The sequence below is a fragment of the Nansenia antarctica genome (genome assembly GCF_963989245.1).
Source record: "Nansenia antarctica genome assembly, chromosome: 11".
NCBI lineage: Eukaryota > Metazoa > Chordata > Actinopteri > Argentiniformes > Microstomatidae > Nansenia > Nansenia antarctica.
This window is the reverse complement of record NC_137681.1, coordinates 1,154,981-1,170,252: the sequence shown is the minus strand read 5'-3', so window position 1 is coordinate 1,170,252 and position 15,272 is coordinate 1,154,981. Positions and strand designations below refer to the sequence as shown.

The following is a 15,272-nucleotide window of genomic DNA, read 5'->3' as shown; positions in this document are numbered from 1 at the left end:
AGTCAGGCTCACAAAACAAGCTGTGTTAGTTGACTAGCGATGTGTGTCGTTGATTTTCAACAACGCTGAAATGTGTTTACATTTTCCGAAAGAAACCCAGTAAACAAAGAGTCCAAAAGACGTCCTCAGGATAGCCGGAATGTGGGTTCAGATGACGTCTTTAGGATTCTGTCCATTAGACGTCATCTGGACGTCCTAGAAAGACGTCATCTGGACGTCCTAGAAAGGCGTCATCTGGACCCACATTCCGGCTTCCTTGAGGACGTCTTTTGGACTCTTTGTTTACTGGGAAAGTCTGAACATTAAATCGGATGCCGACATGCCGAAACACCAGACTGTGTCACGTATAGTTTTGTACGACCTAACTCTGGTCTCTGGTTTCTGGTCTCTGAGTCCTAACGGTGAACCTCTTTGATGTGGTCCTCCTTGGTTGTCTGGTTTCTCTCCACAGCGTTTCCTCTACGCTCCCCCAGTATGACTCCAGGTGATGATTGTGTCTGTTGTTCCTCACGGTTTCCTCTTCCTCTCTGTGCTTGTTCATTTTATGCTCTTCGTCACCTATATCAAGCTTGTTCTTCCTCACCTTTCAAACTTGTGACCGTGTGTCAAGTGCAGATGCTGTGTTTGTTCTATCTTGTCTTTAAAGCGGTTGGTTTTACCACATAGGAACCAAAAGATTACACACACAAAGGTGTTACAGGTTAGATACCTAGCTAGCGTTCTGTTCCAGAGTGTAAGCCCACGATAGGTGACGTTATCGCACCTTTTTGTTTCAGCTTCGCTGTGTTTATTTTCACTCAAATGTCATATGCGGTTTGAGTTGGCAGTTGCATCTCGTATAAGATTTGATTTGAATTTATTTGGCGCACTTCTTGCCAGTACTACACGCTATTTATGCTGTAAAATAGGATAGCACAGTCCATCGCCAGAGGTAGTCATGGGATGCAAAAGCAGTTAAAACACTTTACTTGAAGCAACCTCTTACGAAGGCTACGAGATATGTTGAATATGACTATGCTAAGCTAAGCTAAGGGGCCTCTTTGTGCTGTGCCTATCGGTCTGTATCTGTACGGTGCTACGAACATGTTATGAATATGTTATGAATATGTTTCTAGGGCGTTCTATAAGCCTCCTTAAGTGGGTGCCTCAAGTAAAGTGATGCTGCAACCGTCATGCGTTTGTTCACAGAGACACCTTAACACATCAATACACCTTAACATATCACCTGGTGACGAAGTATGGTATGCATTTTGAGGTTTTCCTACTTGGAGAAATGCAACATTTTCTGTCAGTAACACGAAAACTAGCTTAATATTGGTCACAAATGACTTCAGAGTGCTCTAACTTGGCAGTGTTCCTTTATATAGTAGTACAGTATGTGTTTGAAAAACATAAATAATATATAGACCTCTCTCAAGAGTCTTGTTAAAATCATCAATAATATAGCTTTATTAAGCTTTAATCAACTTCTCATTATAGAAGACGGACTAACTGCCAGGTGAAGAAAAACTCAATATCTCATTTTCCTATTCTCTCTCTTTCTCTTTCTCTCTCTCTCACTCTCTTTTTGTGCATTCATGAGTGTGTGGGTGTTGACGATCACAGCATGCGAAAGCGTCGTCACTGATAAACAGAGGTTGGTTTTTAGCCCTCTCTCTTTCCTGCCCCTGCTCACCGGGGTACGTCACCCCTCCGCTCCCTCCCTCCCTCCCGCAGGTTCCTGGTCAGCTTCATGGTGGACGCCAGGGGAGGTTCCATGAGGGGCAGCCGCCACAACGGCATGCGCATCATCATCCCGCCCAGGAAGTGCACGGCGCCCACGCGCATCACCTGTCGCCTGGTCAAGAGGCACAAGCTGGCGTCGCCACCGCCCATGGTGGAGGGGGAGGGGCTGGCCAGCAGGCTGGTGGAGGTGGGCCCTGCCGGGGCTCAGTTCCTGGGGTAGGTGTTTTACTACGTTCGCTAGCTCTGGATGATTGTGTGTTTGGTTTGGTTTGTTCGTTTGTTTGTTGACTGACAAAGTCCTGCTTCTCTCCTCCTCATCTCCATGGAAACCATCAGTTTTTTCTGTCGTGTTTGATTGTTAGTTGAGGTTGAGGTGTTTCAGTGGTTAGGAGTTACAGTACTGAAGCTAGAGAAGCTGCTTGTCCACTTCCCCACCATGGTGTGTGTCCCCCCTCACCATCTCCTGGCGTTAGCTTAGCATAGCCCAGACAGTTACAGGGTTTACTGGACACCTAGACACAGTGTTCCATAACAGTTACCTAGCCAGTTACGCTAGCTAAACGCAAGCCGTAAGAAAGAGCGAGATCGAAAATGAGACAAAAGTGAAAAGAAAACATTGTGATGCCAGTGGATCGTAAGAGACCAGACCAACTGAACACAATGTGGCGTTGTTTGAGTTTGAGTGAACGATCGTTCACTGAGTGATGCTAGTTACTGTTGCTAGTTGAAGCCATGGAAAGAAAGTGCAGCGTTTTCTATACGATTGACAGATCTGTTGTTTATGCCCTCCTCTTCTGTTTCTCTTATCGCCGCACGGACGCTAATCAGTAAACTGCACCTCCCCAGCAGTCTGCCCTCGCTTAGCGACGGAGAGAGCATGGTTAGCCGTATGTTGCAGCTCGGGCCTCGAGGAACAAAGTTTGTTGGGTAGGAGCGTCTGTACGTCTGTACGTAGGAAAGACATGAAGACCTTCCATGCAAGATATGATGATGATGATGATGATGATGATATTATTATTATTGCCATCTCCCATTATTTTGATTTTCTATTCCGTTTTCTGGCCACCTCCATTTTGAAACCTTTGTTTCTCTCAAAAAGCTTTCAGTTGACTGTTGTTTTGAGTGAACTGAAAGACCGATCACGTTTCACGTTGGCTGTTTGGACTGGACTGCGCTTGTTGGTGCATGAGATTCACTGCAAGCATCCTGCTGTCATTACCTGTCGTCCCTTACCAATGTTTAGTTCTCCTGCACACAGATGAAGGCTAATCTGAGGCTAACGCTAATCTGAGGCTAAGGCTAATCTGAGGCTAAGGCTAATCTGAGGCTGAGGCTAATCTGAGGCTAAGGCTAATCTGAGACTAAGGCTAATCTGAGGCTAAGGCTAATCTGAGGCTAACGCTACTCTGAGGCGAAGACTTCTTCTCAAGCTTTCTGATTTCCTCACTGGGTTTTTACGATGGCTGGACCTCACATTCGTTACGTGTCGTCATGTTAAGGACTTCATCGGATCTGAAGTAAACTCAACATCTCGAAATTCTTTGAAAGAAAAAAGGCTTTAGGTTTTTAGGTCTATTTCCTATTGATGTTCAATGAATATTTCTATCTCTGTGTCCACTTATCTGACAGTGAAACTCACAGTAGTTTTTGGTGGACAGTGACAATCTCGTTAACTACACAGATAAGTATTAGTTGTTTGGTTAATCACATCAGTAGGGCTGGTTTGGAGATGCACGCATGTCTGGACTATAAGATCTCCAATGGAGTCTCCCATGAACGTGTGATTCAGTCCTAGACCTGGCCTAATCTGGGAAATCGCCGCATAGAATGCAGTTTCAACAACAATGGACCAATCGCTAAGCCTTTGAAAACTCGGACAAACAAACAACGCTTCACTGACAGTGACTGACTGACCGACCGTGACTGAATGACATTCAATGACTTACAATGGCGGGAGTTGGCAAATTTCTGATTTCTGATTTACCACAGCAAGTAATAGACATGTTTTTTTTTTAAAGATGACAAGAAGATTTAGTCTAGAAGCTTTTCACCATCAGATATTAGCGAGTTGTCTGTCAGAGTTTTCTGCCTGTCGTGAATTTTGCTGTGATATGATTGGACCATTTCTATTTTGGGGTGTGGCTTAGCGACAGGTCAATCGTTGAACTAAAACTGAATAAACACATTGGGGCTTATGAGGTAGAACAAGTAGAACAAGGATGGTGTCTGTTTCTGAATGTGGTAGAAGGTTGTGAAGTCTCTGTAGTTGGTCTCTGCTAGTCACATGTAGAAGGTTGTGAAGTCTCTGTGGTCGGTCCCTGCTAGTCACATGCCTTTCTAAAACTGGCTTCCAGCAACGATACTGTATGTGACTGTTTACTGCAGTTGTCTCCAGGGCCTTACCATCGACCTAGTTGTGTTCTGCGTGTATTGCCGTATCAGGGTGTTTGTTGTCATTCAGTAGAACTCAGTAGAAAGGTTTTAGGTGGAAACTGAGTCACCTCAAGACGTTATTATTAGGAACACCCAGCTGATGTAGATGATGTTCAAGCTGTTCAGTATTTTAGGTTTGGCAGTGAGAGAATGATTCAGGAGTTCAGAAATGACACACTCGTTTGACGAGATGAATCCCTGAGCTGACACTGTTATCTGTCAGTATGTGGGTTATTGTTATTGGGTTATTGTTTCAGAGTGTACAGAGCCCTGCGTACGTACTGTGAGACAGAGGCTCGACACGCCAACGGTTTGGATTTGAAATCAAACAATTATTGTGAGATTTAAAGTACAGATTCACTTTTCCGGGGACCCAACAGTGGTTCTGACAGATTCATCAGCACTTGCAGAACGTGTCACAAAGGATGTGACGGAACACATCTGACTCACCAGAAACACACTCATGGTACCCTGAAAATGCATCAAAAGTGTTGTACTTTCTGACTGTTACAACCAATTATGGTACACACATACCATCAAATAAAAGCTGCAACCTCTATTTTAACCTCATAGTAATTGTGTGATTTCAAATCCAAACTGTTGGGAGTTTAGAGCCAAAAGAAGCTACACTGTCCCATCACTTACCCAGGGTACTGTATGTGTGATTCTTCTATGTGGAACTTCATATTACATCAGACCTACCGGTACATCAATGGTTACTCACAGTCTGTCTCCCTCTATGAGGTTACACACCATACTGGAACTCTTACCCAGTTTGACCTCATTTGACCTGCTTCCTTACACCTCCCCTTCTCAGAGGACTGTGCTGCTTTAAGTCTTGTTTAAGTCTTGTTTAAGTCTTGTTTAACTGCTACATGCGTCTTGTGTGCCATATTATTGATTCAAGCAACATGAAACTGTCCCCATTCCACACGTCGCGCTGCCATGAAAGACTTCAGGTCCATTTTGGCTCCTCCTCCATCCTCATCTCCAACACCTTGTTTTAACAATCTAGAACATCACTGGAACCATGTCAGGGTTAAAGGTCACATATTATGAAAAAGTCACTTTTTCGGTGCTTGTGCTACACTGCTGGGTCTCTGACGGGCCTACTAACACACCAACTGTCAAATAAAACAACCCAGTCAGTTTTTTGTGGGCGGCCCATTTCAGAAAACACGTAAAGTGGGGTCTTGTTAGAATTAAGCGTTTTTAAGCGTCTTTGAGTGTCTAGAAAAGCGCTATATAAATCGAATGTATTATTATTATTATTATTATTATTATTATTAGTAGTAGTAGTAGTAGTAGTAGTAGTAGTAGTAGTAGTAGTAATAGTAGTAGTAGCAGTAGTAGTAGAAGTAGTAGTAGTAGCAGTATAGTAGTAGTAGTATAGTAGTAGTAGTAGTAGTAGTAGTAGTAGTAGTAGTAGTAGTAGTAGTAGTAGTAGTAGTAGTAGTAGTAGTAGTAGTAGTAGTAGTAGTAGTAGTAGTAGTAGTAGTAGTAGTAGTAGTAGTAGTAGTAGTAGTAGTAGTAGTAGTAGTAGTAGTAGTAGTAGTAATAGTAGTAGTAATTATACCGCCCCCATCTGAGTATCTCTTCCCACGACTAGCCAGCATTATGTCGAAGCAAAAAAGCTAAGCATAGGAACTGCTCTGTCGTTGGCTGCACAGACAAGCACAAAGCGCTACATCGGCCTGCAGCCTCAGAGGACAGAAGAGCTGAGTGGATGAAGTTTAGTTGTTATGGCAACGTCCCAGCTACAGTTAGCAGAAACCTGAATGTGTTTGCTAAACACTTTGTGTCTGACTGCTTACCTGGGTCAGTACAAAACAGGACTGGGCACAAATATGTTCCTGAAAGAGGAATCATTAACAACTGTCTGTGACAAAACTGCAGACGAGGTTGATTTACGTATACCGGTATATAAAAAGAAAAGTGCTGTGTTTGTGGTATATTTTGACAACGCACATACACACATAAACTGTAAGGAACAACATGTTTCTTTTGCAGTTGAGCACTAGCTAACGCTAACATCTGAAGTAATTTATTAGATGTCGTTTTCTAGAAAGTTACTGTCGTTACTTGCTGCAGGATCCACAATAATGTTTACGGTGTTAGTTTAACGATCCACGTGTGAAAAAGAATTGGTCAGACTGCAGGAATTCCTTTGCTTGGCAACGTTATGTTACTTTGATTAGCACAGCAGCTCATTAGCATTTAAAGCTACAGACACAGAAACAGCCCGTGGGGAACAGGACTAGAACAGAGGGGTAGAGAGGCGTGCTAGAATGCTTCATATGAGGGGTATTTTCAGCAAAAAACACATGTTTTAGGGACCGCAGAGACCGATATTAACTAGTTTTAAAAAGAGTGTAATATGTGACCTTTAACCCTTCTGAAGCCTTCTCCTAGATTAAACGCATAATGCAATGGACTCCGTTGGCAGTGTGATTTAGTCCGGGACTTGGCTTAATCTGTGTCCAGTAAACTGCCCCCTGCCCAGTAAACAAAGAGTCCAAAAGACGTCCTCAGGGAAGCCAGAATGTGGGTTCAGATGACGTCTTTCTCGGACGTCCAGATGACGTCTGTAGTCCATAAGACATCCTAAAGACGTCATCTGTACCCACATTCTGGCTTCCCTGAGGACGTCTTTTGGACTCTTTGTTTACTGGGTGTAAACTGATGTTATATAAAATCAACATCTCACATCCTTCTGTCTTAGTCAGGAGTGACAGACACACTGCTGTCTCTCCTCCCTGTGTCGCCCCGCTGAGAAGGTCCTGTGGTTTGGTCTCTTGCAGGCCGGTCATAGTGGAGATTCCCCACTTTGGCTCCATGCGGGGGAACGAGCGCGAGCTGATCATGCTGAGGAGTGAGAACGGGGAGTCGTGGAAGGAGCACCAGTACGACTGCAAGACGGAGGACCTGAACCAGCTGCTCAACGGCATGGACGAAGGTTAGAGAACGTTGTTGTAGTTTTATGTCAAATATGCTGAGAATTAAAGTCTGTCTCTCTACATTCTGGGCAATGGACCACTAAAGGAAGGCCTGCCCTTCCTGTAAGAGATGTGCCAATGACTGTGGCATTGATAAGAATACATTCTGCCTGTGGACAGTGGCAATAACTTGTTGTACAATAACTTGTGGCGCAGATTTATATGATTATGATTGGTTAAGCAACAGTAGTGACCTCATGAGGGAGGAAACCTCTATATAAGGATTGTCCAGCCCCACGTTGTTGTTTTTTTTACTTTCTCTCTGAGCTGCTGTGCTTAATTAAAGGCCTCATTAGAGCCAATTTACATCTTTGTGCTTTTATATTACTACTAAATCTACTAAGAATCAATGAAATCCACAACAATGTACAGTATGCTCCATTGGAGACATTTGAAGATTTAGATTAAGAGATTACATTTGTCATCCATTCAGATTTATTCAGAGTAAGAACGTTTTCCTGCCGACAGCGCCAATTGCGCTAAAACAGATTTCTATCAATCGTTGTTAATTGGCAATGACGTTTCAATGTATTTGAATTAGCTGAGCATTTTCCAATCGGTTATTTGATGACTCACTTTGGTCAGAATGTTATCTCTAAATACACAGACAATGTCATTATGTCATTAACCTGCTTTTAGTGAAACCTTACACATTAGATAGATAGATAGATAGATCTTTATTCTTTAGTCAGGACAGTGTACATTAATGAACAGTCACTTATACAAAGTATGGTGACAGTAAATATGCCTGATTTAGCTGTGAGCTAATTTGCATCTGTAGTCCTCATAGATCAAGCATTAATGGACAAGGACGTTAATCCTAACAATTTTGCCTAATCGATGTAAAACCAGAGGAGTGACATCTCATGTTGTGTTTGCAGAACTGGACAGTCCAGACGACCTGGAGAAGAAGCGCATCTGCCGGATCATCACTAAGGACTTCCCTCAGTACTTTGCGGTGGTGTCCCGGATCAAGCAGGAGAGCAACCAGATGGGCCCGGAGGGGGGGCACCTGTCCAGCCTCACGCTGCCGCTGGTCCAGGCCTCCTTCCCAGAGGGGGCGCTCACCAAGAAGATCAGAGTGGGACTGCAGGTGGGTCTGGTCTAAACGCTGCTGGTTCCTCCACCTCTCTCAGAGTGGGACTGCAGGTGGGTCTGGTCTAAACGCTGCTGGTTCCTCCACCTCTCTCAGTGTGGGACCGCAGGTGGGTCTGGTCTAAACGCTGCCGGTTCCTCCACCTCTCTCAGGCCTCACCAGCTTGGTGGTACTGTTACGACCTGGCTCTGGGCCATAACAAAAAGGGAGACACACACCATATAAACAATATATAATTAAGAATTTAATAAGGGAACTTCCGGTGGCGCGCGAACAGAGATGGCAGCCTGATAACAGAGCTCCGGTGTCAGCCTTAAATTACCCCTAATTCAAGATATTTTATGCACTCGAATTGATATATATCAACGTAATGATGGAGGGGGACAAATATAAGAGAAAGGGTACTGGGGTTCGAAAGCCATCTGAGAGAGTAACTGAGAAAGACGGAGCAGCTAGCAACAGAGCTAACGTTACCCCGACGGAACAAGATGGAGGCTTGAGAGAGAATGAAACGCTGGACTCGATTCGTAAAGTGGTGAGCGAAGTCGTGAATGCGGGTATGACAACTTGGCAAGCTGAATTGAAAAAGGACTTTTCCGAATTCCTCACGGATTTCCGAGAGGACATTAAGAAACAAATGGATGAACTCACGACAGGAGTGAACCAGCAAATCCAAGACGTGATAGGCCGAGTGGAGGGGGCGGAGGAGCGCGTGGGGCAGATGGAGGACGGTGTGGCTGAAATGGAGCGGTGGGACATTGGTGTCAAGGATGCCCTCACCCAGTTACTTGGTAATCAGCGGGCGTTGCAAGATAAAGTGTCTGACTTGGAAGGGAGGTCTAGACGCAACAACATCAGGATCTACGGCATCCCAGAGGACTCGGAGGGTACCTCCGTAGCAGCGTTTGTTGAAAAACTGATAAAGTCAGAATTGGGAGGTGATCTTGACTGTGACCTGGGGATAGAGCGTGCCCACCGTGCCTTGGCGCCCAGACCACCCGGAGGAGCTCCACCGCGATCCATGGTCATCAAGTTCCTCCAGTTTACAGTGAAAGAAAAGGTCCTCTATACCGCCTGGAAAAAGCAACCCACTTACCAAAACAAACGTGTTTTTTTCGACCATGATTATGCGACGGACGTGCAGAACAAAAGGAAGGAATATATACCCATCAAGAAGGCGCTTAAGGAGAGGGGAATACGCTTCCAGACCCCGCTGGCTAGAATGCGTGTCTTTTTTGATACAGGCACCGTCATGTATAACAGCGCGACACAAGCAGCAGAGGACCTGCGGAGACGGGGATTCATCTTGGACGGAGCTGTTCGCGGGACCAAGGACAAGGGCATAACGGAGGAAACGCTGACTCGACTTCTACCGTGGGAAACAACCGAGCCCCGGAGGGGTGGAGCCCAGAACCAACATCAGCAGCAAGTCCGGGAGAGATTGAAGCAGTTTCGTCGGGGCGATGTGGATTCTACAGCAGATAATGAGTGAGTGATTCACTTCAGCCCAGAGACTCTTATTATTATTTTTTCAAGATGTTAACATAGGCTGACACCGACAGTTCATAGACAGTCACTAGACTCTTTTTTTTTCCTTCAGCCTATTCGGTCATTGACCAAGAGCCACATCTTTTTTATTTTTTATTTTTGCAACAGAGGGGCCCCACTTAGTGGCCAGCACCCCTCATTACCAAAGGTGATATGTCACCTTTTCCTTTGGAAGTCCAGTTCAGTGTTCAGTACTATTTTTGTGTATTTCATTGTTCATTGTTCATTTTTCAGTACTATGTTTGTGTATTTCATTTACAACTGTTTACTGTAGCGACTGGGAAGCTTTTCATGTACATGATGGAAATATCACATGTTATAACCTAAATGCAAGATATAAGAATAGTTTCTTTTAACGTTAATGGTTTACTTAACCCGATAAAAAGAAGGAAGGTCCTAACAAAATTAAAGAAAGATAGAATACAAATAGCATACCTACAGGAATCCCACCTTACCAATACAGAGCATGCCAAATTGAATAAACTGGGTTTTAAATATGTATATTCATCCTCATACGAACCAGGTCATAGGAGGGGTGTAGCCATACTGTTATCAAATACAGTGACCTATGAACACATATCAGAGTTTAAAGATAAAGATGGTAGGTTTATAATGATAATAGGGAAAATAGAGGGAATCCTAGTGAGTTTACTGAATGTATATGCTCCTCCTGGTAGTGACTGGACGTTTTATAGACAGATATTTGATTTAATGGCCACAAAATCTCAGGGAATCTTAATCTGTGGGGGGGACTTTAATGTTCGTTTAAACCCAAGATTGGATGCATCTAGCGGTAATCCAGAGTCAAAACCTATAAGTAGGAAGATAAAAGCATTAATGAAGGAAATGGGAATCATAGATGTTTGGAGAGAATTGTATCCATCCAGCCGGGACTACACCCACTACTCCTCCCCCCATGCCGTATACTCAAGGATAGATTATTTTTTAATTTACAATAGAGACCTACATAGAATAAGTCAATGTGACATAGGACCGATTGCCCTCTCTGATCATAGCCCTATTTACATGTCTGTGTGTCTCAATAGAAAGCCAAGGTCTACAATATGGAGGCTGAATTCAAGTATCCTGAATAACCCAGAGACAAGGGAGGCCATGAAGACTGAAATTAGAACATATCTTGAAATAAACGATAACGGGGAAGTGGCTCCGAATATGCTCTGGGATGCACTTAAAGCAGTAATGAGGGGTAACATCATCGCCACTACTTCACTTATAAAAAAACTTAGAGGACAAAGACTGCATGACCTGGAAATTAAATTAAAACATCTACAAAGACAACACAGTAACAATTTGGATAACAGGGTAAAACAAGAAATGAAAGACATAAGGAACGAGATAAATGAAATAGGCAATCAGGACATACAAAAAAAACTATTATTTACAAAACAAAAATACTATGAAGTAGGTGGGAAATCATTGAAACTCTTATCATATAGACTAAGAAAACAACAAGCAGATAATGCAATCTATAAAATAAGGAACCCCGAATCCGGAGCGATAGAATGTAAGCTAGACAAAATTCAACAGAGTTTCGAAAAGTTCTATAAAACACTATATTCCCAACCACAAGTGGACAACAACCTACAGATTGAGTCATTCCTAGCCTCTCTTGATTTACCCTCTGTCACTAATGAACAAAATAAAGACTTGGTAGCCGAAATAACAATAGAGGAATTACAATCAGCAATTTCGAGATTGAAGGCAAACAAATCCCCGGGTTCAGATGGTTTCACTGCTGAATGGTACAGATCATTTAGAGAACAATTAGCTCCAACATTACTGAAGGCATTTAATTGGGTACTACAGAAAAGGGAAATTCCACCCTCGTGGAGGGAAGCAATAATTTCAGTCATACCGAAGGAAGGGAAAGACAAACTAGATTGTAATAGCTATCGCCCTATCAGTGTTCTCCAGCTCGATTATCGACTGTTTACATCAATACTATCCAGAAGAATAGATAGGATTCTACCTAAACTCATTCATTTAGATCAGACAGGATTCATTAGACAACGGCAAACACAAGACAACATTAGAAGGTCATTGCACATTATCAGACATATCACACAACACGGAATAGAGGCAGCTCTTGTAAGTTTGGACGCTGAGAAAGCTTTCGATTCAGTTAGTTGGACCTTTTTATACAAGGTACTATCGAGATTCGGCTTTCATGAGTCTATTATTGCAACTTTCCAAGCATTATATGATAGCCCATCCGCAAGGATCAAAATTAATGGTGCCCTATCGGGATCCTTCACTCTGGAACGTGGAACCAGGCAGGGATGTCCCGCTTCCCCACTCCTATTCAGCCTTTTTATTGAGCCTTTGAGCCAATGGATAAGGCAAAATGTTGAAATTAAGGGAATAGACATGGCAGCTGGTGAGCATAAACTTGGTCTTTTTGCGGATGACGTCCTGGTATATCTAACACAGCCCACACAGACAATCCCAAAATTGATGGGTTTATTAAAGGAATATGGGACACTTTCAGGTTACAAACTAAATATTCAGAAGACCCAGGTACTAACACTTAACTATGACCCACCCAACGATATTAGAGGGAAATATAACCTGAAATGGGATGCAGATTCAATCAAATACCTAGGTGTTAACCTGCCAAAAGATGTCTCAAAATTATCTGATCTTAATTATGGCCCTTTGAATGTAAAACTAAAATCAGATGTACTACGGTGGAGTCTCATTCCCTTCTTGAGTTTGAGCTCTAGGGTGGAGTCTGTTAAGATGAACATCCTACCAAGGTTACTGTATTTATTCCAGACTCTTCCAGTGGAGATACCTGCTAAGCAATTTAGAGAATGGGACAAATTAATATCTAGATATTTATGGCAAGGGAAAAAACCCAGAATCAGATACAAAACTCTACAGTTAAGAAAAGAAAACGGGGGATTTGGCCTTCCTTGTTTACGAGAATACTATTGCGCAGCTCAATTAAGGCCTGTAGTGTGTTGGTGTACTCCATCATACTCTGCAAGATGGAAGGAAATTGAGAGTGCAATGACAGAAGGGGTTCAAATAGCAGCGATAGTTGCAGATAGTGAATTAATAAACAACATGACAAATAAAAATAATCCCTGGATTAACGTGGCTTTGAAGATTTGGCAGGAGACAGTAAAACTGTGTGGTATAAAGGACTCACTTAAAATGCTAAGATGGTGTGCATATGACACAGACTTCCCTCCAAACAAAACAGATGCTAGATTTAAAGTCTGGGTTGGAAAAGGCCTTTCGAACTATTTAACTTTTGTCCACAAGGGGGCATTCCATAGCTTTGAATCCCTACAGAGAAAACATGGTTTGGAACAAAATGATTTCTATAGGTATCTCCAGGTCCGACACCATTTCAATCAGAATTTAGGGGGAGTATCAGAAGAGGGGGTAACAGGAATTATGGAAGTATTTACATCAGCAAGCAAATCATTGATATGCAACAAGGTGGTATCTAGACTATACAATGGCTTTCGCCAGATCAATCTCAAAACAGTCAATACAATATATATTAAAGAGAAATGGGAGAAAGAGGGTAATTTTACTATTTCTGGGGAGGATTGGGACAGATTATGTAAACTACAATGGGAAACGACATGCTCAAATACGTGGCGAGAATTTAGTTGGAAAAACCTTACAAGGTTTTTTATCACCCCCCTACAAAAACGACATCAGGGGACGGGTGTAGCGTGTTGGAGATCCTGTGGACTGAATGAAGCCAATCACTACCATGTATTCTGGGAATGCCCAAATCTAGTCCCATTTTGGCGGGAGATACACAATAATCTGGAAGCTATTTTTGAAATTAACATCCCCTTCAAATGTGACACCTTATACCTGGGAAACATCTCATTCGAAAATTGGGACAATAACGACAGAAAATTGATATTGATACTTCTGGTAGCAAGTAAAAAGGCTATCACAAGAAAATGGTTAAAGCCAGACGTACCCACAGTGGATGAATGGATAGATATAATTCATGATATATATGTAATGGAAAAGATGTCATACTCCCTTAGAATTCAGGTAGAAAAATTCTATCGGATCTGGACGAAATGGACTGGATATGTTAAACCTGTAAGGTCAGATTTCTGTTGAATTGTTAAAAGAACATGAGAGGGTGATGTAATTGTGTTTATTTTCTTGAATCATTTTCTATTCTAATCTATCATATGTAAGATGAAAGCTCCCAAAGTTCACTCGCTATTGTTTTTCTTTTTTCTTTGTTTGTTTTTGTTTTCGTTTTGTCTTGTCTTTACTTTACTTAATATAAAAAAAGAAAAAAAGACTTTGGTCATAGGAACTGAGTTGATTGTGATATGTTGAATGTAATGACGATTGTTGTAACCAATGACCATTGACAATAAAAAGAAAATTTCAAAAAAAAAGAATTTAATAAGGATAACTTAGGCCAAACAATACAATAATCCCATGAGGTATGGTAAGCAGTATGTCAGTAGTGTAAGTGAGTGAATGCAGTGGAAAGTGTGGTGTGGAGGGTGTTGGATGGTGGAAAATAGTATAACAAATGAATAACTGGTGCTGGTGGAGAGAGAGAGAGAGAGAGAGAGAGAGAGAGAGAGAGAGAGAGAGAGAGAGAGAGAGAGAGAGAGAGAGAGAGAGAGAGAGAGAGAGAGAGAGAGAGAGAGAGAGAGAGAGAGAGAGAGAGAGAGAGAGAGAGAGAGAGAGAGAGAGAGAGAGAGAGAGAGAGAGAGAGAGAGACTGGACAGTACCCATTTCCCCCAACTCGTCGTTTCAGTGCTCAAGTCTTTCTTGAGCTCCGTAAGAGTCATGAGCTCTGAAAGCCTCTCAGTGTGTTTCCCTGCTGAACAGAACTAACCCACAGACTCCCCCACTCACCATCTCTCTCTCTCTCTCTCTCTCTCTCTCTCTCTGTCTCTGTCTCTCTCTCTCTCTCTCTCTCTCTCTCCCTATCTCTCTCTCTGTCTCTCTCCCTCTCTCTGTCTCTCTGTCTCTCTCTCTCTCCCTATCTCTCTCTCTCTGTCTCTCTGTCTCTCTCTCTCTCCCTATCTCTCTCTCTCTCTCTCTCCCTATCTCTCTCTCTCCCTATCTCTCTCTCTCTCTCCCTATCTCTCTCTCTCTCTCCCTATCTCTCTCTCCCTATCTCTCTCTCTCTCTCCCTATCTCTCTCTCTCTCTCTCTCCCTATCTCTCTCTCTCTCTCTCTCTCTCCCTATCTCTCTCTCTCCCTCTCCCTATCTCTCTCTCCCTCTCTGGTGGGAACACCACCGCTCGTGTGTAAGGCACTTAGCCCTACGTTACTCCAGGGAGACCTGTAACCCTGTAACCCTGTAATCTCTATCAGGCTTCCCACGGGTCCTTGAAATCCTTGAAAGTTTGTGAATTTTAGAAAAAAAAATCTTATGGTCTTAAAAGTTTTTGAAAATAGACATCGACAATGACAAGGGTCATTGAAAGTGGTTGAATTCC

General features: G+C 42.8%; 1 protein-coding gene across 1 annotated transcript in view; it reads left to right on the top strand.

Moving 5' to 3' along the window:
* Window positions 1-15,272, top strand: part of LOC308167452 (ankyrin-3-like) — a gene marked incomplete at its 5' end in the record, with an annotated part of 128,951 nt that overhangs the window by 85,728 nt on the left and 27,951 nt on the right. Inside the window, 4 exon segments of the mRNA XM_080541870.1 lie at window positions 452-484; window positions 1,717-1,941; window positions 6,960-7,114; window positions 8,036-8,247. Coding sequence (XP_080397996.1) covers window positions 452-484; window positions 1,717-1,941; window positions 6,960-7,114; window positions 8,036-8,247 — 625 coding nt within the window.